The 27,701-nt window shown below is 40.7% G+C and overlaps 1 protein-coding gene and 1 long non-coding RNA gene across 2 annotated transcripts in view; both read right to left on the reverse strand.

The window, feature by feature from the left end:
- Positions 1-19,372: 19,372 nt before the first annotated feature.
- Positions 19,373-21,681, reverse strand: LOC119500123. The gene is made up of 2 exons (XR_005209552.1): positions 20,412-21,681; positions 19,373-20,361 (listed from the first exon to the last, which is right to left on the reverse strand). It is a non-coding gene; the product is annotated as an uncharacterized LOC119500123 (long non-coding RNA).
- A 1,163-nt stretch (positions 21,682-22,844) lies between these two features.
- The window catches only part of LOC119500116 (calcitonin gene-related peptide type 1 receptor-like), a 40,811-nt gene continuing 35,954 nt past the window's right edge, over positions 22,845-27,701 (reverse strand). The window contains 2 exon segments of the mRNA XM_037789613.1: positions 22,845-23,725; positions 25,629-25,670. Coding sequence (XP_037645541.1) covers positions 23,375-23,725; positions 25,629-25,670 — 393 coding nt within the window. The 3' untranslated portion in view covers positions 22,845-23,374.

Here is a 27,701-nt window from a genome sequence, read left to right on the forward strand (position 1 = left end):
AAAATTGTATGTCGGAAAAATTTCCTGAAAAAAAGTCATAGTATTTTATTTTATTTTATTAGAAAAAATTCATGATATAGTATGTCGAAAAACTTCATAACAAAAAGTAATATTATGTATGTCAAAAACTGTCCCTGAAAAAAGGTCATAGTATAGAATCCTAAAAAAACTTCAATGAAAAAATGTCATACTATTATATTTCGAAATATGTCATTGAAAAAGTTATAATATAGTATATCAAAACATTTTGTGAAAAAAAGTCCATATATTACCAATGTCGAAAAATGTCATGGAAAAAAGTTATAGTAGAGAATCCCGAAAAAATTTCATGAGAAAATGTCCTTTCTATTTTATTCGGAAAGATTTCATTGAAAAAAGTCATTGCTATAGCATGTCGAAAAATTTCATGAAAACTACTCATTGTATTGTCTGGTTGAAAAAACTTCATGAAAAAAAGTACTATGGTATAGTATATATAATAAACTGAATGAAAAAAAAGTCAGGTATAGTATGTCAAAAACATTTATGAAAAAAAGTCAAACTATTGAATGTTGAAACATTTCATGAAAAAAATTCATAAAACAGCATTTCAAAAAATATCATAAAAAAAACTCTTAATATATTATGTCGAAAAATTCATGAAAAAAATTCATAGATATTGTATATTGAAAATTTAAATTGAAAAATAGTCAGTCATAGTTTGTCAAAAAAATAAGTGAAAAAAAGTCATAATATTGCATGTCGAAGAATTTCATGAAGAAGTCATATACGTATGTCGAAAAAATTCCTGTAAAAAAGTCAATATATATAGCATGTCGAGAGAATTTCATGAAAAAAGTCATAGTATAGTGTGTCGAAAAATTTCATGAGAAAAAGTATTATATATGTCGAAAAATGTCCTAAAAAAACCCACAGTATACTATGTCGAAAAATTTTATGAAAAAATAATTATAGTATAGTATGTTGAAAAATGTCATAAGAAAGTCATATTATAGCATGTTGAAATATTTTTATTAAAAAAAGTCATAGTATAGTATGACAAAAAATTCCATTAAAAAAGTCACAATATAATATGTCAAAAAATTTCCTGAAAAAGATCATAGTATTGTCAGTCAAAAATTGAAAGAAAAAAAGGTCATGGTATAGTATGTCGAAACATTTCAGGAAAAAAGTCATAGTAATAGTATGTTGAAATATTTCATTGAAAAAAGTCATAGTATAGCATGTCGAAGAATTCATGAAAAAAGTTCATAGTATAGTGTGTTGACAAATGTTCATGGGAAGAAGTCATACTATAGTATGTCGGAAAATGTCATAAAAAAAGTCTGAATAGTTGTATGTCGAAAAATTTCCTGAAAAATATCATATTACTGTATGTCGAAAAATTATATGAAAAAAAGTCATGGTATAGCATGTCAAAAAATTTCCTGAAATAAAGTCATAGTATAGCATGTGCGACGACCCCCTCCCCCCAAATTGGTGTGTGTTGGCTTGCTGGTCTCTTGTTCTTGCAGGCTCTGGTCAAGGCAGGACATGATGAGATGATGAGCTACACCCTGGGCCCTGTGTATAGCGCTGACTATAAAACCCTCTTCACCATTCAGATCTCGCTCTCTCTCCATTCTTGCACATCACTTCATTCGTGTGACATTGCGGCCCGGCTGTTCTTCTTGTTTTGCTACATGCACCACACCCATGCATCCATGCACTCCTACACAGTGGTGTATCAGTAATCAGTAGATTACTGATACTGATCTTTATATTTATTCGTTAATTAGTGTTTTTTGTAAATAAACTTATGTTATTTTGAAAAAAAGTCACGGTATAGCTTGACAAAAAGATTTCCTGAAAAAAAGTTCATACTATTTTATGTCGAAAAAGTATCATGAAAAAACTCATACCACTGTATGTAGAAAAATACAAAATTCGTTAAAAAGCCCATACTATAGGTATGTTGAAATTGTCATGAAAAAAATCATAATATAGGCGCATGTTGAAAAATTTCATGAAAAATTTCATACTATAGTATTTTGAAAAATTGAATGAAAAAAAGTTATAGTATAGCTTGTCACAAAAACATTCCTGAAATAAAGTCATTGTACAGTATGAGGAAAGATTTTTTGAAAAAAGTCATAGTATAGCATGTCGAACACTTCCTGAAAAAACTAGTGCCGCTGTTGGTTGGTGTTAGTTGAACTCTGATCTCTTCTGGTTTCCAGGCAACGGATTTAGCAAGGAATTAAATCTCATAAACCTCTGGTGTCAAATCCAAGGGCACAGGAAGTATTACTGTTACAGCACACAGTGAGTGTATGTCCGTTGCCATGGACACAAAACATACAACATGCATGGATTGCAAAATTCCACAATTATGCAATGTTTTAGGACGTAAATATATGGTAAGAGTGATTATTTGCACTAATTCACCATCACATTTAAGAAACATACACATACAATGCACACAGACACCGCTCTTGTTACACACACGCAAAAAAGCCTTGTCAAGGCTTTAGCCTTCCTATTTCTCACTTTCTGCAGCGTCCGTGCCACTGTTACGATACACCTGTCATCACACTCCCCGACGTCAGCTGCCAAACAGCTTTCTGGCTGATGTGCATTAGCTGCATTAGCTCCTCGAAGTGGATATACAGTAGACCCACAGAAACAGAAACACAGTTTCACAGACTGACCGATAAAGCCACCAGCTGCTGACAGAAACTTTTCTTAAACAAAAAGTATGGAGTAGGGTGGATACGTTGAATTAAACCCACTTATCTATAGATATTCAAGACGATATTCCCTTGTTTTTGAGACAAATAAAAGTGGGACTCACAAATTAAAGTGGAACACTAACATCTCTCCAACTTCGCAATATGGTGCTTTGCATGCATGGATGTTACATTAATAAGAACATGTATACCGTTGATTGCTCAGTCAGTAAAGTGAAAAGACACATCAGCATCACATAAGCATGCATACAATCACAGGTGACTTTGTTTGCACTCCTGGCAGGTTGCATTGCAATCAGTAGGTTCATCAGCAGCTTGATTAGTATGTGATCACAATACCACAGCATTCCAGCCAAACTCTATATTTCAATCAGGAAAGACTCGTATGAATTGAATGATGATTTATATTACAAAGTGCACGAATTATGAATAGTAACAGTCTTTGGCGATTTAGACCCGATGTGAATTAATGAAGGGGAGTGAAGCTGTAGTAGGATGTAGAAATATTCCCCCGGGTTTAGACACTGGTGGTGGTGGTGGTGGTGAAGACTGATGCAGATCCAATGAATGAAGTTGGAGCAGGATTACTCTGATGTGATGAATCTGGAGGTGATGGGGTGGTGGGAGGTCGCATCCGTTAGTGCTGAATGCTGACACTGAAAAACTCATAGAGGAGAATGGTTTTTAAACTTTTGACAGCAGCATGTTTATTGGTTGAGGGGAGATATGGCAAGCTCTGATTGGTCACTGAAAGAGAGACGCCCATAATCAGCTGACCATATTAATAGCCCATGAGAGAGAGAGAACCAGAATGAATGAGAATGAATGAGCTTGCACCCCTAGTCTTCCTGTCTGAATTTACGCTTAAGCTTCATTTAGAAGTGCCCATGCGCTTCTGGTTTTACTGACAACTGTGTTGTGTACTGGGTAATAATCATTTTACAACTCAACCTAAACAGGTTGAGATGCATAAGTCAGATAGATAATGCAACAGTATCCTCGATGTAACATCCTCCAAATTTCCTAAAAAAAGGAATACGTTCTCTGGTGTCTGTTGATCCCTACTCTCGCTCTCGGCCAACACAAAGCATTCAGTTCAAATTACTTCTCACCAAAGACACCACTTCTCAGTAACACGTCCTCTTCCTCCCTTACTGGTCCACCCCCACCTACAGGGTCACATTAGCTGTCTCTATCCTCCTGCCAGCAACACTTCTGGCTTCACTAACCCTAACAACTGCGATCCCGCTAAGCGGTCCAACGAAGGTGGTTATCAACTCGGTAAATCAACCAGGGTTTCTCAGTCTGGCTCTGAGCGCGTTCACCATGAAAAGGGCGTGGTTTGCAGCATCTGACCAATCACAGAACATGAACCAGTTCTACTGTCAGCAGAGTGGCATGTTTTGCAAATCAAGAGCAAATTATAATAGTTAGACAAATACCAAGAAGTTAAACTCTATACCGAGACTAAAGTAAAGTTTGAATGCAGGAAGGACAGCTGGCAAAAACATTTTTTTTTTAAAAAAATGACGATGTGTGAATGCGTTAATTAAAGACATTAATTTAACGAAATATTCAAAAATCATATATAGTCGTCTAAATGGGGCAGTGATAGGCCTATATAAATAGAACAGAATGGATGAATTGATCACACTTCATTATAGCCCTTTGCGTATTTCAGCCTTCTTTTAGCTGCGTCCCCCAACACCGGCTGGTGTGAAACAGATTTAGGAGCAAATAAAGAATAACTATAAAAACATAATTCAAAGCGGTAAGCACCCCCAGTAGTACAGACACTTTTCTGCACTTGGGAGTTTAAACTGTGTTGCTTTTAGCCTGGATTATGACTGTAACTCCTTCGTATTTGTGTAATATTATCATACGATCCACGCACCAAGCTTTGATTGGTCAGCATTCGATGCTTTTATATGAGTTGATCACTTATCTGGAATATAACCTGCTCCACAGCATTACCATGGCAGTCTACCCCAGTAAGACGTGAACCACTGTCGTAGGGACTGAAACCCCTCAAGGGTCAACCCTGAAGTTACCTCGCTATCCCTAAATCCTGCTTTGTAGTCCAGGCCTCCGGCACTGTAGGAGCAGAACTTTTTCCAGGCTACTCCACCTGCCATCTCCTGGAACTTATGAGAGTACTTCTTAATTAACCAAAGACATATGAACTAGTATCCCCCCTCTGGTGTTCTAAATGTTTATTGTGTGATGTATATATTTTCAATTAAATTCCCTTCAACAGAAAAAAAACCCAAACATTGCAACTGCCTCAACCATTTCACATCCTGTAAACCAAAGCCCTCCCCCGCCCCCTCCCCTGGGTGTTTCCCAAGGAATGGGGAAGGTTTGGTGAACCCCTCACCTCACACACAGTCAGAGGGAGAGAAGCAACAGCAAGACTCTTGGATATCTTGCACCTGTCCATGCTGTGATCCCATGGAGGCCCCTGCTGGGGAAAACGGGTATAAAGAGGGAGTTTTTGAGTGTTCAGAGAGAGATGGAGAGATAGACAGGGAGGGAGTGCTAAGAAGAGTCATATAGAGTCAGGTTCAATTTCCTGGTATATTATGTTGCTCAAGTAATAACTTAAAACCCAGATAGCCTTCTTTTAACCAATCTAAATGTGGTTTACCCTGTCCACTCTGGGTTGAATCTCTTATTAAAAACAGTGGGATAACATGTGATATTTCCAACCCAAGGTCGCCAGATAAATGTTGGCAGTTGACGTTTCTGCGAACCACTGATAAGTTGAATGTTGTTCGTGTCCCGTGTTCACAAACGTTTCGGTGTCATTTTTCACTGTACAAATGTACAGTAGTAGTTCTTAAGCCCATCCATGTAGTTCTTTCCTAACTTAACTCTAGTGGTTTTGGTGCGTTGTTACATTAATCACGGTGTTATGTTGTTTTAGAGCTGTCAAAGCTAACCGCAATAATAACGCGTTAACACAAATTTGATTAACGCCACTAATTTCTTTAACGCAATCCATATGGTAATAGGGTTCAGTTTTTAAAGCTAGAGTGAAGATACTGGTATCATATGAAAAACCTGAGGAATCCATCTGTACCAACAATGTCATACTAGTCTTATCGCAAAGGAGGTTAAATACTCTCCAAACTTGCACTAAATTTTGGCGAGGACAAACTGTCATGTCTATTTCCAAAGGAGTCCCTTGACCTCTGACCTCCCAGATCAGTGAATGTATGGATTCTATGGGTACCCACGAGTCTCCCCTTTACAGACATGCCCACTTTATGATAATCACATGCAGTTTGGGGCAAGTCATAGTCAAGTCAGCAGACTGACACACTGACAGCTGTTGTTGCCTGTTGGGCTGCAGTTTGCCATGTTATCATTAGAGCATGTTGTTTTATGCTAAATGCAGTACCTGTGAGGGTTTCTGGATCAATATCTGTCATTGTTTTGTGTTGTTAATTGATTTACAATAATAAATATATACATACATTTTCAAAAAGCAGCATATTTGCCCACTCCCATGTTGATAAGAGGATTTCAATCAGGAGAGACCAGATAGATTGAACAATTATTTATTATATGGTGCATAATAAAAGAATAGTGCAAAGTCTTTGGCGATTAGACTCCATTGTGACGTAGTATATCAAAGGGGGTAGTGATGCCGTGATGAGATTAGGTATATTCCCCCCCAAAAGAAGTAGTGTAGAAAGGGGGGTTTTCTACACTACCAAATACATTACCTTACTGCAGACATCTTGTAGTGTACTGTTCATCTGTAATTGAGAGTTTGTGACCCAGCAGCCATGTTGAGATAAAGTTTGAGGAAATCCCTGCACCATTCACCAGCCGGAGCACAGCCAATAGGAACGCTCTCTCTGAATTGACTTGTGACTGGTCGGAGTCTCCATCCTGAACTAGAATTATATTCATTTATTTATTTATTTTATATTTATAAAGCCTGAAAACAGAGCCTTGAGGAAATGCAGAATTCTAATTATCTCTTAGAAGCTTGAATTACGATATGCTTAAAAAAATTATTATGGAATTTTGCCCAATGTGATGAATCTGTTGGCTATTGAAGCTTTAATGCTTCTGCCAGAAGTCAGGCGACGTAGTGAAAGCGCCGGGTCATGAGGAGAGGAAGTCGTAGTGAATAAAGCCTAACGGCAGTTTCACCCAGGATACTGAGGTCCCGAGTCATGTGTGAATCAAGTCGATGTTACCATATTTATTTATTTATTTATAATAATTATTATTATTTATTTATTTAATCAATTCAATTCGCTTATGGTTACTGGTGACTACTGCTTGATAAGCTGCACTGAACGAGGTAGATAAACTCTGTGCATGTGGGTGAATGTACACCATGTAGCATTTAGTCCTTCTATTGCTTAGTCAATATTTACCCGATATAATGACTTTAACGGTCTTAACGTGCATTTAAGTTACACCTGATCATTTAAGTCCCATTTCACGGGACTTGGAAAACATTAATGAGATACCGTATGAGAAACTCGCAGTGCTTATTACCACAATACACGTTTTTTCAAGTTCCACATAAATTGGCGATGCTTTATGAATTCTGCAGATTGATTATTTGTAGGTTAAGACGGCATAATGTTGTCCTGAGAATACCCAAGCAAACCGAGAGTTTGCTATATGTCACAGACTTTATGAACAGAAGGCTGCTTTAGTCCAAAGTCTGTTACCCTGTACAATAGCAAGAATTACAGCCCCCCGCTATTTACAGCATTTACGGTAATAGTTTCCCCTGTGGAGCCGTGGATGCGCCCGAGAAGAATGAAACGTGTTAGACAGTTTGGACAAAGTCTAGTTAAAAAGGTGATCTACAAGTACTTGATCCAAGAGAGAAACCCTGGTTTGGATGTAACCGCTGAACTTTTATGGGAGTGATTGATGCAGATGACTTTGAATCACCGCCGGTTTACTTCCGTGAGGAATCCGGAAATGTTTTAACTCTGGTAACCTGAATACTAAGCGGGTTGATCATGACACATTGATATCAAAGCTACCAAAACGTAAGACCACGTTTTCCTCGATGGTGGATATTATGTCGCCTCGTGCCAGGTAAGATGAGGCTTGTGAATTCTGTGAAGCCTTTACCTTTAGATGAAGAGCGGCTTGAGGTGGAATGAATGTAGCGACGAGGCGGCTGTGATGAAGAGCCTGATGTCGATGAAGAGGCTGATGAGGCGTGAGCCTGAGCATATGCGGCTGAAGGCGAGCGTAATGTTTGTTGGATTTAAACCGGAGACTGTGAGTGTGGTCGTTTTGTAGCCTAGAGTAGCAGATGAGGCTGCCTGAGCAGGTGAAACAAGAGGGAGAAGAAACTCCTCTGCTGAGTATCAGACATCGCTTGTTACTACCACCAGAATGATGAAAGGTAACCTGAAGGAGTTTGCCCGTTTGCATCGAGCCTCACTGAAATGACAACTGACAGCATCAGAGAGGAGAATAGTTTTCAAAATCTGATAGTAACGATATGATTGGCTCGAGAGAGCGTGGTAGAATCTGTTTGGTTTATCTAAGAGTGAAACCACCCACAGTCAGCTGATAGAGTAGGAGCCAGTAGAGAGAGAGAGACAAAGGTTGTGAATGAGAGTGTAAAGACGGTCTTCCTGTCTGAACTTTCGCTTTAAAGCTTCATTAAATACTCGATAAATCTCCCTTTAAGGAACATTTTGAACGAATAAAAAATGTGCGATTAATTTGCGATTAATTCACGATTAACTACTTTAATGGATTGACAGCCCTATGTAAAATAAATACTCTTTAAAATAAGGAAACTGTAACAACTTGACCAAGTGAATCCCTTCCGAATATCCACCTAAACATTGGTAGGACAAGACGATATTGATTAAAAAAAAAGTCCCATACAACAGTTTATAGTGGAGCGGATAACATCCATTTTTCAGTCAAATCGTGCAAATAGTGATACAATCACCAAATTTGGCATGATGATTCCCGAGGGGTCACTTAGCATATATAAACGATCGGCCACTTGAAGATCCAAGATGGCGGCCATTTTTCAAGATGGCCGCCAATTTCACCTGCCGTTAATGGTTTTCTCTCATAGAAATTCATCTACTTGTCGATTTGAGTGATCTTGGTGTCAAATTATGTGTTTTCTAGCATGCTGGATCTAATTTTGATAGTTTTATAATTTTGAACTGCAATATGGCGGCCATTTTTAAGATGGCTGTCAAATTTACTCACGGAGATTGTTTTTTCTTAAGGAAATGCACGTACTTGGTCAATTTGATTGATTGTGAATGTAGAGTTATGTGTTTTCTGGTATGTTTGATCTAATTTTATACAGCTTTAACATCCTCCAATAAGTTTTTTTTTTTCTTTTTGGCTGTCCGGTGAGTCTTTGCTTTATCAGAATCAGAATCAGAATCAGAATTGTGTTTATTGCCAGGTGTAAGAGATTTACACTAGGAATTTGCTTTGGTTATGTTGGTGCAAGTCAAACAGTATAATAACAAAATAGAATAAAAACGTTAGAATAAAATAGAATTAAAAAATTTAATTTTAAGAATATAACAATATACAAAATAAGCTTTAAACAAAATAAACATGATATATACAGATAGTGCAAATATTGCCGGAGTGCAAACAATCAGGTATCAGAGGGAGAGAGTGGGATACAGTAGGGGGTGTTATTTAGTGTGTATGAAAGCCAGGAGAGCCAGTGTCGGCGGGGCAATAGTGTGGTGTGTGGGACGGAGAGAGTCACAGGGGGGCAGAGGGGCTGTTGGAGAGCCCCACTGCCATGGGGAAAAAACTGTTTTTATGGCGTGAGGTTTTGGTCCTGATGGACCTTAACCTCCTGCCAGATGGCAGAGTCTGGAATAGATGGTGACCAGGATGGGAGGGGTCAGCCACAATCTTCCCCGCCTCCTTAAGGTCCTGGAGGTGTACAGGGTCCTGGAGGGAGGGAAGGTTGCAGCCGATCGCGACCTCTCTGCAGCACGCTGCAGCCTGGCCTTGCTCTGGCAGTGGCAATCGGCGAACCAGACGGTGATGGAGGAGGGTGAGGATGGACTCGTGATGGCCGAGTAGAAATGCACCATCATGGTCTGTGGCAGGTTGAATTTCTTCAGCTGCCTCAGGAAGTACAGTCCCTCTGCTGGGCCTTGCTGATGAGGGAGCTGATGTTCAGCTCCCACTTGAGGTCCTGGGCGATGGTCGTAGCCCAGGAACGGAACGACTCCACCGTGTTGACTGGGGAGCCGCACAGGATGAGGGGGGGGAGTTCCTCCTGAAGTCCACTACCATCTCCATTGTCTTCAGGGCGTTCAGCTCCATGTGTTCTGGCTGCACCGGATGCCAGATGGTCAACCTCCATCTGTAGCGGACTCATCACCCTCGGAGATGAGGCCGATGAGGGTGGTGTCGTCCGCAAATTTAAGGAGCCTGACAGATTGGTGACTGGAGGTTGCAGCCGTTGGTGTACAGGGAGAAGAGCAGTGGGGAGAGAACGCAGCCTTGGGGGGCACCGGTGCTGATGGTGCTGGGTGTCGGAGACTTACTTCCCCAGCCTTACGTGCTGACTTCCTGTCGGATAGAAAGTCTGTAATCCACCTGCAGGTGGAGTCAGGCACGCTCATGCAGGGGAAAGCTTGTCCTGTAGCAGAGCTGGGCTGATGGTGTTGAATGCAGAGCTGAAGTCCACAAACAGATCCTGGCATAGGAGCAGGGGAGTCCAGGTGCTGGAGGATGTAGTGGAGGGGGCTAAATTTACTGCGTCGTCTACAGACCTGTTGGCTCTGTAGGCGAACTGCAGTGGGTCCAGGCAGGGGGTTGGTGATTGTCTTAAGGTGGTGGAGCACAAGGCGTTCAAAGGTCTTCATAATCACAGAGGTCAGGGCGACGGGTCTGTAATCCTGAAGACCTGTGATCCTTGGCTTCTTGGGGACCGGGATGATGGTGGGAGGGCTTGGAAGCAGGACGGCCCCTGCAGCTTTCCAGGGGAGTGTTAAAAATCCCTGTAAAACACTGGAGACAACTGGTCTGCACAGTGTTTAAGGGTTGCAGGTGAGACACAGTCTGGGCCGGCTGCTTTGCGGGGGTTTTGTCCTTTGAAGAGCCTGTTTACCCTCCCCATCCTGGATGACAGAGGTGTGAAGGGTGGAGGGGTGTGCTCAGGCTTGGTGCTTTTGGAGAAAGCTGGGGGGTGCTGTGTGAACTGGGTTTTCTGCTGGTGGCTGATGGCTGGGGTGGAGAGGGAGATTGTAGTCAGGACTGGCACTTTGTCTGTCGAATCTACAGTAAAAACTCATTCAGCTCATTTGCCAGTCGGAGGTCATTCGTGGAGTGGGAACGGTTTTGGGCTTATAGTTTGTGATCTGTCTCAGCCCTTTCCAGACTGAGGGCAGAATCATTTGCTGAGAATTGCTCTTTCCAGTTTCTCAGAATACTGCCGTTTGTGCCTCCCTCACCGCCTTGCCAAATGCGTATTTAGCCTCTTTAAAGCCCTCCCTGTCAGCCACTCCTAAATGCCTCCTCCTTAACCAAAGAAGCAGTGTTTGAGCTTGGCTGTGAACCAGGGCTTTCTCGTTGTTGTAGTGAACCCTGTGTGCGGCGTCGGTATACGCTGTCCTCACAGAAGCTGATATACGACGTCACAGCACTCTGTGTATTCGTCCAGACTGTCAGTGGCGGTCCTAAAACATCTCCCAGTCCGTGCAGTCCAGTGCACTCACAGCAGATCCTCCACCGCCTCGCTGGCTCCACTTCTTGGTGCGTCCTCACAACCGGTCTAGCCAGTTTGACCCTCTGCTGTAAGAGGGGATGAGGTGGACCAAGACGTGGTCGGAGTTTCCCAGCGTCAGCGCGGGGAACGGTGTGATATCCGTCTCTGATGTTGCAGTAGCACTTATCCAGCGTGTTCTCCTCTCTGGTCGGACTTTAACAAACTGTTTTGTATTTTGGGAGTTCTTGGGATAAGTTCCCCTTGTTAAAGTCCCCAAGAACGATAACAAGAGAGTCTGGGTTTTTCCTCTCCACCTCCCGTATCTGGTCGGATATGGTGTTTGCATGGCTCATTGGCTTGTAGGCCTACTGTTGTAGATATCAATAGCTGCTGTTGCCATAGGTGTAGGGGGCTTGGTAGTGGTAGAGGTAGTACCTTTGTTTCAGAAGTCAGGCCACATCCTCCAGGATGGACTACTGGCATTGTTCTCACTACTTGCCCGACTCTCACCTATGGCTCCAAGAAGTTGCCAGTGCACGGCAACGGCCACACCCGGGACACGGTGTTGGCTCAGCGGGCTAAAACTAGGTGAGGGTAGTACACAGAGAGTCTCTGTTTGATGGAGTATGTCTAATCCAAAATTTCGTGCATAGAGTCAAACGAACCAGCCCTCTTTATCCATAAGGTTCCAACCCAAGCTGCCAGAATTGTCACAACAGCAGAGAAACTGTGAAGGAGTAGATTGTCGGGGCACTACCAGGGGCACACTGCTGACATTGCTGCTGTGTAACCCAGGATGGGGTTCAACGTCAGCTAAGTAGGATTCAGCATTGTACTTAGTGTCCCAAATGCTGCTTACTACCAACCCCAGATCAGTTTTAAAGCAGCCGCACCTGAATCGACAGGATGTGCCAGCGCGGGAGAACCGAGGCCAAGGATAATGGGGTTTCAGTTATCCAGATGGTGTACAGATTGCGTAAAAATATGCATGTAACCTAGCTGTATCCCATACAAGAAAGTGCCCATGATACAGGGGCGGTAGAAAGGATAAACATTCGACCCTGAACATGACAGATGGCTTTAAACCAAAAATCAACTGAAAAAAAATGTTTGCACACAGACTGGGCCAAGTGTTGCCTTTGTGGACAAGAATGAGGGCCTTATTTCTCCACATATAAATCCCAACAAAAAGGGTAGGTGATGGCGAGGAATATTCACAGATTCCATGCAGTCAGTCAGCTACCAGTCAAGCACGACCACAGCAAGACTAGACCCATGGTAAGTGGGATAGAGGAAACCTTGATGAAAACAGGGACAAATACCAGAAAGTTGCAGACTCTTGTTCAATAACACCAAGTTACAAAGAGCTGAAAAGAGATCAACCCCTTCAAATGCTACAGATGAGAGCAGCTGCAACAAAATACCATGGAGGGTCAGAGATACTCTATCCCCCAAATCCGAATGCTTTCTGTGCGAGGAAGAAGGGGGCAACTTAAGACAAGCAATGACCATGAAACTGAATGAAAGACTAAATGAATGTGCAAAAACTCTCAGTGATGGAAAGCTCCTTTCCAAACTGAGTGCTGGAGTTGTCATTGCCCAGGAAATCATCCTGCTTGCTTGGCTGCTCTGTACAACAGAGAACAAGCCCATCTGAATGCCCAACAGCTGCAGAGGAAAGAAGAGCTGGCCCAGAAGAAGGAAGCATACGCAGTTGATTTCTCTGAACTGGTCATTTACATCACTGAGACAAAAGCTGCAAGTCAGGATTCAAATCCACCAATTTTCTGACTTGACGACCTGTGTATGCTCTACACAAAGCAATATCCTAACTGTTACAGTACAGCTGCTTTGCCAAATACAGGGAAAGATCGCAGGTCCAAAGGCACTCTAAGGACCAGGAGACACCTTTTGCTATGTACTGTATGTTGGCCTGTCTGTGTTTACCAAGACCAGAAAGAGGCAACAGATAGATATGTAGGTGTGGGAACCTCATGGATAAAGATGGCTAGTTCGTTGACTCTATGCACTTTGAAATTTGGATCTAGACATACTCCATCACACAGAGACTCTCTGTGTGCTACCCTCACCTAGTTTAGCCCGTGAGCCAACACCGTGTCCCGGGTGTGGCCGTTGCCGTGCACTGGCAACTTCTTGGAGCCATAGATGAGAGTTGGGCAAGTAGTGAGAACAAATGCCAGTAGTCCATCCTGGAGGATGTGGCTGACTTCTGAAACAAAGGTACTACCTCCACCACTAAACCCCTACACCTATGGCAACAGCAGCTATTGATATCTACAATAGTAGGCCTACAAGCCAACTGAGCCATGCAAACACCACAAAGCAAAGACTCACCGGACAGCCAAAAAGAAAAAAAAACTTATTGGAGGATGTTAAAGCTGTAAAAATTAGATCAAGCATACCAGAAAACATATAACTCTACATCACAATCATTCAAATTCACCAAGTACATGCATTTCCTTAAGAAAAACATTCTCAGCGAGTAAATTTGACAGCCGTCTTGGAAAATGGCCGCCATATTGCAGTTCAAAATTATAAAAACTATCAAAATTAGATCCAGCATGCTAGAAAACACATAATTTGACACCAAGATCACTCAAATCGACCAAGTAGATGAATTTCTATGAGAGAAACCATTAACGGCATGTCAATTTGGTGGCCATCTTGAAAAATGTCCGCCACCTTGGATTTTCAAGTGGCCGATCGTTTATATTTGTTAAGCGTCCCCTCAGGAATCATCATGCCAAATTTGGTGCTTGTATCACTATTTGCACGATTTTTCCACTATCCGCTCCACTATTAGTCTTGGTTCCCTGACTCAGACCTGAGTCTGACCTGTTGACAAGGTCACTTGTCTGACCTGTTGACAGTCATTTCCGAGATTCCCCAAAGGTAAACAATCTTGCTCTACATCTTTCCACTGAAGCTGGCCTTTCTCTTTCTTCTACATATACACAACAGCAGCTGTCAGTACAAGGCAGGATAAATATTTTCATTACGCTAAAGGCCTCCCTTAGTCCCCATTTCCTCTGCTGTTATGGAGGAGTATGGGATAGGGGTTTATGATACAGCGATAAGCGCAGTCATTGGAGCCTTCTCATCCTGTGGAGCTTTTCCAGGTTGGTACAGTGACGGCATGAATCTACATTGTGTTGAAATTAGGGCTGTCAATCAATTAAAATATTTAATTGTGATTAATCGCATGATTGTCCATAGTTAATCAGGATTATTCGCAAATTAATCACACATTTTTTATCTGTTCAAAATGTACCTTAAAGGGAGATTAATCAAATGTAACACTCATGGGAGTGGACAAATATGCTGCTTTATGTAAATGTATGTAAATATTTATTATTGGAAATCTATCAACAACACAAAACTATCACAGATATTGTCCAGAAACCCTCACAGGTACTGCATTTAGCATAAAACAATATGCCCAACAGGCAACAACAGCTGTCAGGGTGTCAGTGTGCTGACTTGACTATGACGTGCCCCAAACAGCATGTGATTATCATAAAGTGGGCATGTCTGTAAAGGGGAGACTCGTGGGTACCCATAGAACCCATTTACATTCACGTATCTGGAGGTCAGAGGTCAAGGTACCCCTTTGGAAATGGCCATGACAGCTTTTCCTCGCTTAAATTGTTTGGAGTGTTATTTAGCCTCCTTCGTGAGAAGCCATTGAATTCCTTTGGTTTTCTAGTTTCATGTGATGCCGGTATCTTCGCTCTAGCTTTAGAACTGAGACTAATTTGCGTTAACGTGTTATTATTACGTTAACTTTGAAAGCTAGTTACCATTGTTCACCTGAGTTAAGCACTGTGAGGAATGCTGCAGTGCATTTTGGCTGAGATTACAGTTAAGTTTAATTCAATTTCAATTCAATTCAATTTATTTTTGTATAGCATAAAATCACAACAGAAGTTATCTCAAGACTCCTTATATATAGAGCAGGTCTTAGATCGTACACCAGTTTAGGCCAATAAGCATCCATTACTAAGAGAAAATGTCCACTACTGTGAAGATTATACATCAAACTTGTTCCCGTGGTAGCGCAGGATATGGGTTGAGGAAATTTGTGAACACGTAGCACGAACCAACAGCTCCTGGTTAAGAGCTCTGTATTTGTTGGACCCATCCACTTCCCCTTTGTCTTTTACTTCTTTAAACTATGTCACCACACTCTTGGCACACTTTCACATGCAGCGTTTACTGTTGCCGCGGATGGGTTTACATTGTAGTTAATGTAGTCAATGCATTTCATACTGGTGCTAAGGGCTGCCTTGTGCGGCAGTGTCGAACGCCGAACGCTGTGACAAAGCGTCGGTATTTGACGCCCTGGGAATGAGAACAGGCTGGGTGAGCAGGTGGTGAGGTGAGTGCAGGACTAATGAGGGACAGGTGAAAGTTATCAGTGTGGGGCAGACAATCAAAAAGGCGGGAAAACACATAAAGACAGGAAGTAATACCAAACACGACACATGACACATAATAGGGCGGCAGTAGCTCAATCCATAGGGATTTAGCTTGGGAACCGGAGTGGAGAGGTGCCAGTTTGCCTACTGGGTATTGCCGAGGCGCCCTTGAGCAAGGCACTGATCCCTAAAAAAACTGTCCCCCGGGCGCTGTATAGTAGCTGCATACTGCTCCTAATATACTAGGATGGATTAAGTGCAGAGACTAAATTTCACTGTTTGCTGTGTACAATACAATGTGTAACAAAAAAAGTATAAAATAATATGACAGCGACCTCTAGCAACCGTAGTAATTATGACAGAAGCAGAAGCAGAAGTCAGGTGCTGTAGTATAGACAACGTGAAACTCGAAGGGCTGGAGGTCGGGAATGATGGATGGGACACAAAACACAGGGCTTTCCCCCAGGAGACTGGAGATTGCATCCCGTGTGAAACCAACAATGTCTCGTTGTCTTTGTGTTTGTAGTTATTTTAACCCAAAGGTTTTTCCCTAAACTTAACTAAGGTTCTTGTTTTTTTTTTGCCTAAACATAAAGAAATTGAAGTTTTATTGCCTAAACCTTATTGCTTAAACCTAAAGAAGTTGTAGTTTTGTTGCGTATACCTTAAGAAGCCTGTTTGTGTTCACAACATGACATTTCATTCAATTTTACAACATGTTAGAACGTGTTGCTTTTAAGTTTCACTTTTACAACATAGTAGGCGTAGTAGGCCCCTACTGACCCACATCTATAGTGCTTATAGCGACTGATAACGCCTATTTAATGGCCTGATGACAGTCGTATCGGGTGAAAATGAACAGTGTAAGCGGACTACTTGATTACTATAAGTAAACTACAAGTGCACTAGGCAGGTTTCATGTATGTCGCTGCCCCCCTGTGGTGGCCTGTGGTGTTAATGCACAGGTTGAGCAGAGTTATTAAAACAAATTCCCGAAGCCGGATCATGATCCGGATCGCCACCAAAATCTAATGGATTGTTCATTGTGCCCCACCCCAGCCCTCCAAAGAATTTCATTCAAATCCATCGCAGACTTTTGGAGTTATCGTCCAAACGTCCAAACAAACCAACCAACAAACCAACAAACCAACGCCAGTGAAAACATAACCTCCTTCCTAGGCCTTTGGCCTTGGCGGAGGTAATTATTTCAACAGCATTTGTTGGAATGATTCTTTCGCAGCTTTTTGATCCATATAAACCTTTAATCACTGTAACGGTCATCACTAAACCCGGTTTCCACTGTATCTTGGCCGAAAACAGCCTCAAAGGCCCTCAACAAAATTGTAGAACAACTTGTTTCACTCAGTCTGAAGTTAACATGTTGGAATATTTTATGGCATTCATTTTATGGTGCTCTAATCCTCATCTATTTATATCCGTGCATGGAAGAAAGTACTCTCTCACTCCAGTCTAGAAGTGTAAATGAGAGAACAATGTAATAGCCCCCATGTTGTGCAGCATACACATGTATCACTGCTTTTGAGGCTAAGTGCAGGCGACAGCGCCTTAAGCAGCCACCCCTTACTAGTTAGCAGCCAGTGGTGTGCAGCCTTACATATTCAGGTCACAGAAGAGACAAGCCACAGAGAAAAATACATGAAATGTTTGTTCACATAGAGCTACAGGAAATGTGTGCCTCAAACACTTTCATGTGAAAATCTTACATTTTTGAACTTTTGCTCAGGTGACATGTTGTGACTTCGATCTATTCTACCACATGCTGAAAAGTTAGAAATTCCGTATGTCAGGTCGGGCTGGTTTGAGGCAGTCGAGCGGTAGTAAATGAGTGGTACAGGGAGTTCTAATTGGACAAAAAGGGATACAGAGGGGGCTGGTGGTGGAAACATGTCTTTAGCCTTGTGTTGTTCTACAGTTGGACAGCTGTGTATGAACTTTTGAACTCATCTGAGAGCAGCTTGTGAAATGACAGTATGAAGAAATTGTTGTGGAGAGTAGGAGGAGTCGTGCTGTCTGCTGTGTTATGGATTTCTTTGTTTTAAAGCAAATACTGGGCAAAAAAAGACAACAAATCATTAGGATCTATTTGTGAATGTGTTTCTGAAGCTTGGGGATGGAGTGTGTTGGTATTATTGTGCAATGGCAAAATATGCAACTAGTGCATAATCCAGCATTCCTGCATCAATCTTATCATTTCATAAATAATATTAAACCACTAAATATTCCATGGGGGCCGCACTCATTTGAAATTTATATTAATAATGTATGCTTTCAGAACAGCATGTGAGTTATTACAGTAACAGTCTCAATGATTTATATTGTTAAGCCCCATACTGTCTTGCTTTTGAATGTATAATATTACTTCCAAATTCCAAATGAATGTACAGTGGTATTCGTGGTTTGAGGAGCTCCCAAGAATGAAAATATTATTCAGTGTCCAGGTGAAGATCACATATTTCATAATAGATATGTTACAATATTTAGCAAAGTATTCAGAAATCAAGGGGTCAAACTTTATTTAAATGATAAGGAGTCATACACCAATATCTATCTATTAGGGCTGTCAATTGATTAAACATTTAATAGTGATTAATCATAAATTAATCTCATATTTGTATCTGTTCTAAATGAACCTTAAAGAGAGATTTGTCAAGTATTTAATCCTCCTATCAACATGGGAGTGGGCAAATATGCTGCTATATGCAAATATATGTATATATTTATTATTGTAAATCAATGAACAACACAAAACAATGACATACAGTATATTGTCCAGAAACCCTCACAGGTACTGCATTTAGCACAAATTTGATATGCCTTTTGAAGTATCATATTAGAGAAGTTGTATGGAAACGGCAAAAAAAATGATAAAACTTCAATTGCACAAAAAAGTTTTTACACTCACTTGAGGTGGTTTTTGCCTTTGTCAGAAAAGAATTGATGGGCTAAATGAATTATGGAAACAAAATAAATACTAAATATGTTCTAACGTAGTGAATATTTAACTCAGGACTGATCAGCTGTTTCTGCGGTCTTCTCGGATATTCCCATAACGTGTGAATAATTGTCTTTATCTCCGGCTAACATGAAACATTGCCAATACCAGCTGACATGAAAGAACGATTCAAACTTTCTGTAGACCTCTCTCTATTTTTCTAAAGTAGATGGTTAGATAGCAAAACTGTCTTGTTTTGTTTCCGATTCACAACCTCTACTTCTTCATCTACTCTGTTTATTGGCAGATTACAGCCATGCGTAGTCTATAGCACCAACTTCTGAACAAACTATGTTGTGGCCGAGTTTATTCGCTCCAAAGCAGTTGATGGAAACGCGCCTATTTCGCATTTCTTTTCTGCAAAATTCACTTAAAATGTGCTTGACCATTGAATGGAAACACGGCTAGAGCGTGTTCAGCAATATTGTGCAGTATAGTCTCACAATAGAGACAAAAAAAAAAAGAAATACTGGAGCTGACAGATGGTGCTGTGCTATACAGTATTAGGATGCAGATTCACACAAGATAGCAACATTGTCTAATTCAGTGAAATAATAAAAAAAGACACATTGTATGTAAATATAAATGTATATGTTTTTTCACAGAACAACCAGTTACATTCAAACAGCAGTGGACTACCAAAGTTAAATACAGTACAGTATAAAGAAAACCTACAGACACTGCCCTTAATGCTTCTGTCATACTATACAACATGTCACCAAAGTGTCACAGGGGACTTCACAAACCCTTTGGAGTCATATATGAAAATGTGTCACACATAAATACACAACGTAAATGGTACATAAAGGAGTTATATTTGCCTTAAGTCTCTGGCTTTTCCACTGTTATAAAAAAATATGGTGTATTACTACACAGTAAATGACTTATGAAGACTTCATAATGTACTTGAATCGCTTGCTGCAAATCAGAACTGTGACTGCCATAAATGAAAGCTTTATGATTCTGTTGAGGAACTGTCCTGCAGATCTGACATAAAAAAACTGTATGCGTGATACTGATACCTGTTGCTTAGAATACTATGAGTATATCCCTGTGTCTGAAATGTAACGTTTACCTCAAACATTGGCAGAAGAACACCTTTTTTCAGAGGGGGAAAATAATATTTTTCTTAAAAAATATATCACTTTACTTGTTGTGTGAGTAACCAAGTGCTGTAAGTCATCACAGTTGTATTAATGATGAGAATATTGAGACATTCAAAAATCATTATACAAAAAATTACCCATCCCCAAATATACGATTGCTGACTGGAAGAAAAGAAAATTATTTAGAAAAATTGTGACACAGGAATGTACACTTTTGTTTCAATACTCTTCATTGAAACAGTAAAGAAAACCTGCCCTTTGGAAGAATCCTCACATATCAGACTCACACTATTTGTTTCAGAAAACATATTTATGTCTGTTCTGGTAATATGGCATGATAACTTACCCATCATCCTGGTGGAGTCTCTCCCCTTTTTATTTTGCCTATTGTAAGTGAAGAGAGAAAAGTATCACTATACTTTCTCTTCTTCACTTACAATGGCAAAATAAAAAGGGGAGAGACTCCACCAGGATGATGGTAGAAAAAAAGGGCAGAAAGAACCAGCAGCTTGTAACCCCAGCCAGTTTCCCAACCTCCCTTTTGAAAACACACAGGTAGAAACAACATCTTTATCACGTCCCACACACTGTCACATAAGACTGTTGCTTCTGGTTTGAATGTGTCCTGAGTATAATATACTCATAAATACTTTTATACTGTATAAATCATGCGCACACCCCACACACACTACACTGTTAAACTTGCACTCTTCTCAAGAAACGCTAGATTTACAAAAAAATATTTACATCAGCTGATAGTGACTTATGTTCCCAGCCATGTGGAACGGCGTGTTCAACATGTTCTAAAAATAAAGACAAAAAAAGTACATCAAGTTTCTGGTTTGTGTGGATGAAATGACAGAACTTGTCAAAGGTTTCTGACCTGGTTTAGACACTACCCTGCTTTAGGCTAAATGCTTTACAAAGAATTATTTTTTTGCAGTATTGTTTTTTTGGTACAGCTTCTGGTGAGACGTGATAATATCATCACTTCTGAATAAGGCGTGTTCAGACTGACATTAGCACTAAAAACGGATCTCCCTCACTGCGCTGTCCGCAGCAGGCTCTGGCAAAAAACTAAACAAAAATGCAGCGGTCGTCCTACAAGAAAAATTCCAACCTGACTCAACTTTTGCTGCAATAACAATCCAGCATCCTCTGGAGACGCACTGGCATTGGGCCAATCAAATAGGTGCAAGTGCAATTCCTTTTAAAGAATGGTACTACTGTACACATCTAGACAGAGGATAAAATGATTCCCACCATGATCTACTATTCAGAGTTGTAGAATATGTCCTCATTGTACTATAATTCCCTGCTGTTTGGATAAGCCTTGAAGGAGGGGTTTGGAATTTCTTCAGTCTATCTGAACACAGTACTGTACTCACATGCCACGTCAGACTGTTCTCATGCAATGTTCACATACCTACGAAAGTAATGCACTATCATTTGTATTTGCATTGTATAACCCACAAAATCAATTTGTAATTTAATCCACATACTTGTGATGTGATGCAGTATAAGTCCAAGTAGGGAGGAAGTCAGGGTGGACTGGTGGGTCGAGAAAACACCCGGACTTTCCAGGGAGAACCGCTGTTTGTGTCCTGAGTGAAGCTAGAAGTCAACGTTGACTTATTTGTTACGTAAATTCGTACCTAGTAGCGCCACTTCCATAGTTATTTTAAACCCAAACTTTGGACTTATTTGTTACGTAACTTCCGATATAAATAACATCACTTCCGTAGTTATTATTTTATCCCAGCTGTTGACTTATTTGTTACGTAACTTCCATACTTAAGTAACGCCAACTTCCTGTAGTGTCTATTTTAACCCAGACGTTGACTTATTTGTCAAGTAAATTTTGTACTTAAGTAACGCCACTTCTTAATTTAATCCAAACATTGACTTACTTCCGTAGTTATTTTAACCCAAACTGCGATCTTTTCCTAACCTAACAAGTCATTGTGTTGCATAACACGCCAGGGGCTTGCACAGGTGGCACTGATGCTTGATTGTGCTGGACAATCGAACCAAAGCGCATGAAAAATAACAAAACTTTTGTAGATATTCCTACGAACCGTTGTATGAGGATACTATATGTTTGTTGAAAGAGTTACTGGTTGGCAAGTAGCTAGCACAAATATACTCACTTGATTTGGCTAACAACATTAGCTTCGGCTGTACTTTGCACTGAACAAGGACTGTGGGTTTTGTCCCCCAGGTTCTAACATACATTGCACTATGAAGGGATTGATTCACGGCTAATACGAAACAGAAGGAATTATTACGCCACCAATAACACCTTTAAAATGGCATGTGAGTATTGGTATTAAATGGACTTGGAAATACAAACCTATCCTTTAAAAGTCATGGATGTATCACTCAAACTGGCCTTCTTGGATCACATTTTATCCTCCCCCTGAATTGGTAACACAGTGCTGTTTTCGGTCTAAACACTTGGTAAAGCTTATGTAGTGTTTCTATCTAAGTACTCTGAGAGGAGTAAGGCTAAAGACAGCAGTGAAATGGGAATGTGACACATATACTGTAGGTTCAGAGCCAGGTTCTTCAAACTGCACTATTACATTCAAGTGTAGTGAGTAGATATTGGACTACATGTGATTTCAAGATGGCTTATTGGTGATAAATATTGTGTTAACAGTTACATTACAACCTACCATGTGGGTTCAAACATTAGCCTGATTAATCTCTATAAAAGAAGCTTGCAAGCTAAACGTATGATTCTGTCAATCATCTGCATTAGTTGCACACTAGAAACAAACAGGAAATACATTGAAACGTTTACATGAAGCTGGAAACAAGTCATATTTGACTCATTTAAAAAAACAAATTTAGCATGTCTTAATAATACTGTAGGGTATTTATTTCATTTTTATTTAATAAACAAGAATAAACGGTCAGATAACTTAAGTTTAACATGTGAAAGTATATAATATAACTTTAATATATTAGTATGCACCTGTTAGACGTCCTATTTTCGTTCTGATTTTGTACTGAAAATAAAAAAAAATAGATTAGGCAGGCAAGGATTTCTTGGTTTGGCACTAACCATGTCAAATTGTTTTACAGTGTAACCAAAGGCGTTTGTGCACAACATTGACCCCAAAAGGACAGTCAGCGGTTAATATTCAGCCATTTAAAACAACTTTGTCAGGCAGAAAAGAATCGCAACAATATTGTGATTATCAGAATGCATCTTAGGTCAAGGGAAGCAGTTCAGTGTCAAAATTGTAGACAAAACACAGCGCAGGAATAGTTGTATGGAGCTCACCGTACAGTACTATTAAGGGGCCTGTGTCGGTGTAACAAGAGGTGACAATTTCCTTCAGGTGGCTTGAGTAGTACAATCCGTTTCCTCACTCATTGTCCCCGTTATTGTAACTAAAGGAAGAGGCGAGTTTCCCTGTTTGACACGTGCTCCAACCATGCTGGCAGGTTTTAACGGGGGAGAGTGGGGCGGCAGGGCTTTGGAGGAGTGTTGTTGTCAGGCGAAGGGGCTGTCTGACTTTAAGAGTAGAGGCGTCGGCGTCGTGGCAGCCCTTGCCGTTCATGTGTTCTGTGTGGCTGTCGATGCTGTAGCAACCCTGTACCTCTGTGATGGGAGGAAGCTGTGTAGGAGGCTGAACGCTAGGGCATCTGAGTGGTTTCCTACGCTGCTCCCAAACTGGATATGAACTGGTTCCAGTGCCTCTCAGAACCAGCTTGACCTAGACCAGAGAAACCACATTTCGACATATTAAGATCATTATTTGAGACGCGACTATGCTTTATGCATTTAAAAAGAGGTATGATAATGCGGTATAAAGGTATATATTTAAAAAAAAACAAAAAAACAATGTTTGTACTGATACAAAAAGAATCCCTCTCAATCATCACTGCTGCCCCACTAGCAGTGTGTGGTTGGGGTCTGTTTCTGCAGAGACCCTGCAGAGACACTGCAGCGCTCCGCTCAATTTTCTCTTTTCTTATTATTTTTATTTACTCAGGACGCTTCTGGCGTCTACAAAAAGCCTTTGGCCCACGTGGGGGGTGTACCCCCAGCCAATAAGAGCACGCAGGGTGTGCAGCCAGTTCAGGTGGTCAAATAGTGGGGCGAGAGTCCGCTTACATCGGAAAAAAAATTAACAATAGTCCAATGTTGAGAGACAAATATTTGTTTGATCACATTTGAATTGCACCGTGAATCACACGTGTTTGTCAATTTAAAACATAATTTTGCAAGTCAGAAAGTTGCAAATTTGTTGTAAAACTGTTGTAGTGTACGACTTTGAAAGTACGGATTAGAAAGACAACACACTCAAAAGTCGCACATTGTGCGTCTCTCTCGCTGAAGCTACTATGCCCTGTGTTTCCTACTGGTTGTACTCACAAAATCATCGGGTCTCGCTCGTTCTTTTCTCGTCCCAGAATGATAAAAAGAGCAGGAGTTGCTGATAAAACACATCAGGTAAGATAATGTTTCATTTGTGCTTGGGTTATAGCTAAGTTAGCTAGCTAGCTAGCGTTGGTGACGTATGTAGTGCGAGATGAGAGATGTGAGTTCACATAGCGGTTTCACACAAAAACTAAATGATACTACTAGAAACCCACGACGAACTCAGACCTTCTTGACATTGTAAAACGATGTTTTAAATTGACAAATGTGTGATTCCATTGTGCAATTCGAGACAGGGATAAAAAAATTATTTGTTTCTCGCCGTTGACTACCGTATTTTTTTTCCAAATAAGGTCCCAAGATCCATATACTGTATATACAATTTATGTGCCTACATTCCCATATATAGACATAACAATGACTATGTTTACAGGCAGAAAAAGATTGTACATGTAATAGCACAGCTCCACTATGTGTTACCCCTTATTACAGAAGACCTATTGTGCTTATATGTTCATACTTGTATCTGGGGTTTCTCCTTGAATGTTTACCTGCGTTAATGTTCAAAAAACATTCGACTTTTCTCATAACGACCCATTCTGTTGTGATTGGTCTTCTTGGACTCTTCGGACTCCGCTCCAGCTCCCGCTCTAACTATCTTTGCTTGAGTGCAGGTATTATGCTAATTTATTACTTGGTGACATCACCCGTGTTAGGGAAGAAAGGTGGGACTTCAAGTGAGGTATTTCAGACAGTTCAGGAGCAGTGTTTCTGTGGGTAGAGTAACTCCGTTTGGTCTTTGTAACTTTGCAGACCTTTTACATGCACAAAAAACTATAAAACGCACTAAAGGGAACTGAATAAAAGCGCAAAAGCATAATAGGTCCTCTTTAACAGCGTACGTTAAGGAGTTATTCAGTTGGATCTTGTAAGACATTCGCTTCAGGCGAAAACAAGCTATAGATCAATCACATGAATAATTGATAGCAATCAGTGTACAAATCCTTGGCTGCTTGCCAACAGCAAACAATGTTTAGTCCCCAGCAAAGCCCTGGAGGACTGGGCCAGTCAAAACATTCCACTAATTCACCATCCCTGCTCAGCGGGTCATGCAGAGGAAGCTGCCTCCTCTCTCCCTGATCACAAAGGGGGAAGTGTGGATGAGTGTGTGCATGTGTGCATGCAGGTCTAAAAAAAAAAAAAAAACATAGTGAATGGGCATAACCCCATCTTACTTCTCCGTTGAAAAAGCAGAAGATGGTGGCCACCAGCAGACCCTGAAATTCAGAAAATGAAAGACATGAAAAGGAGAGATGATTAGAATACAAAGAAGTCAGCATAACATCATCAACAGTCACTTGTTTGTCGGTGATACTTTAAGGACTAAGGTGCTGTGAAGGAGGGAAACGTAGAGATCAAACTGAATACATCTTGTGAGCTTATTCAGCCCGTTGCTCAAGATGTCCCCCCCCCCCACACTGGCCATGCTGGGACAGGCTCAGGATGATCAGATAACACCTCGCCAACATCCAACTGATTTTAGCCCCCTTTCAGCTCAGATAATTCATGCCTTCCTTCCTGCTGTTCTTCCCTGCGCTACAACATAAACAAAGCCTGGTCAGAGGCCAGTGGGGAATGCTCGGCGGTTGCTGAAAGCTAAGATGTGGTTTATGTACAGGCAACAGTTCATTTAGTCAAATACATGTCTCTGGCATTGGGAGGAAAGAGCCCCTAACACGTCACCAAGTTTCATAATAAATGATATACATCTTACAAGGACAAACAGGACTTCATAAATAGTGCACAGGGACACTGCAGTACAGCAGGCCCTTAAACTTTCAATAGCATTCTAAAATATACTCTGCATGCATTTGAAAAGCATGACATAACATACAGCTATTTATGTGTTCATAAAATGGAAATGTTCTAAGAAGCTGGCTACAATCACTCGGCCACAACTAAAACTCATCACATAGTCTAGGTGCTGGTCGTCTGGACAAAACACCACCAGAAATACTAGAAATGATAAATGTCAACCTATAAAATGTAATCAAAGTAAAGCTCATCAATAGAGAAGGAGCACCATCCTTATTGGAACTACCACCTAAAAGGATGGACTGAAAGGAAAATGGCAGAAGAAGGGAATATCTAGGTGTAATGACTCTTGAGTTGACAACGATTGAGAGGTGTTTGATAAGAATTTATAATTCTATAAAAGGACATTTGGAAAGGACAGACCATTAAGATTTGATTACTTTATTACCAGTAATCCACAACAATTTTGGAAGGTAATCAAAAAATTGGGACCAAGGAGAAAGTTGTCCTAAGTAATGATTCTGTTGAAAGTAGGACATAGTTTGTATTATCCATCCATCCATCCATCTGCAACCGCTTATCCCGTTAGGGGTCGCGGGGGGGCTGGAGCCGATCCCAGCCGACATTGGGCGAAGGCGGGGACTGGCGACCTGTCCAGGGTGTAGCCCTGGACAGGTCGCCAGTCCATCGCAGGGCTGACACATAGAGACAGACAACCATTCACACTCACATTCACACCTACGGGACATTTAGAGTCAACAATGAACCTAACCTGCATGTCTTAGGACTGTGGGAGGAAACCTGAGCACCCGGAGAAAACCCACGCTAACAGGGGGAGAACATGCATACATAGTTTGTATTAGGGCTGTCAAAATGAACACGGTAATTAACACTATTTTCTTTAACGCAATCAATCTTTTGGAGGTTGTAGCGAGCTCAGTTTTTAAGTCAGAGTGAAGATATTATGAATACTAGGAAACTTAAGGTACCAACCATGTCAAAGAAGTTTAAATAACGCTCCAAACTTGCCCTAAATTTTGGTGAGGAATACTGGCATGACCATTTTCAAAGGAGTCCCTTGACCTCTGACCTCAATGTGAATAAAAATGGGTTCTATGGGAACCAACGGTCTGCCCACTTTATGATAATCACATGCAGTTTTGGGAAAGTCATAGTAAAATCATACAGGTTGAACTCTTTTGGATTTTTTCTTGGAGTTTTTTTGAGAACTCTCCATGGGCTACAGAACTTCATGCTGTTTTTGAGGAAGCTGAATTACAAGATATGTATAGTAATAATGTATCATGCAGCAGGAACACAATCAGAAGAAAGTTACTAGATTTAGATTTGAAGAAAAAATGGTTGAAAGATATATTGTTAAACACAAAATTACAAAAACATTAAAATCAAGCACAATTATGACTTGCTTGACTTAAACATCGCTTTCCTATCTTGTAAAACAACATGTAGCCTTGCAAATAAAATACACAGAT

Source organism: Sebastes umbrosus, chromosome 13, assembly GCF_015220745.1.
Source record: "Sebastes umbrosus isolate fSebUmb1 chromosome 13, fSebUmb1.pri, whole genome shotgun sequence".
NCBI classification, from domain to species: domain Eukaryota; kingdom Metazoa; phylum Chordata; class Actinopteri; order Perciformes; family Sebastidae; genus Sebastes; species Sebastes umbrosus.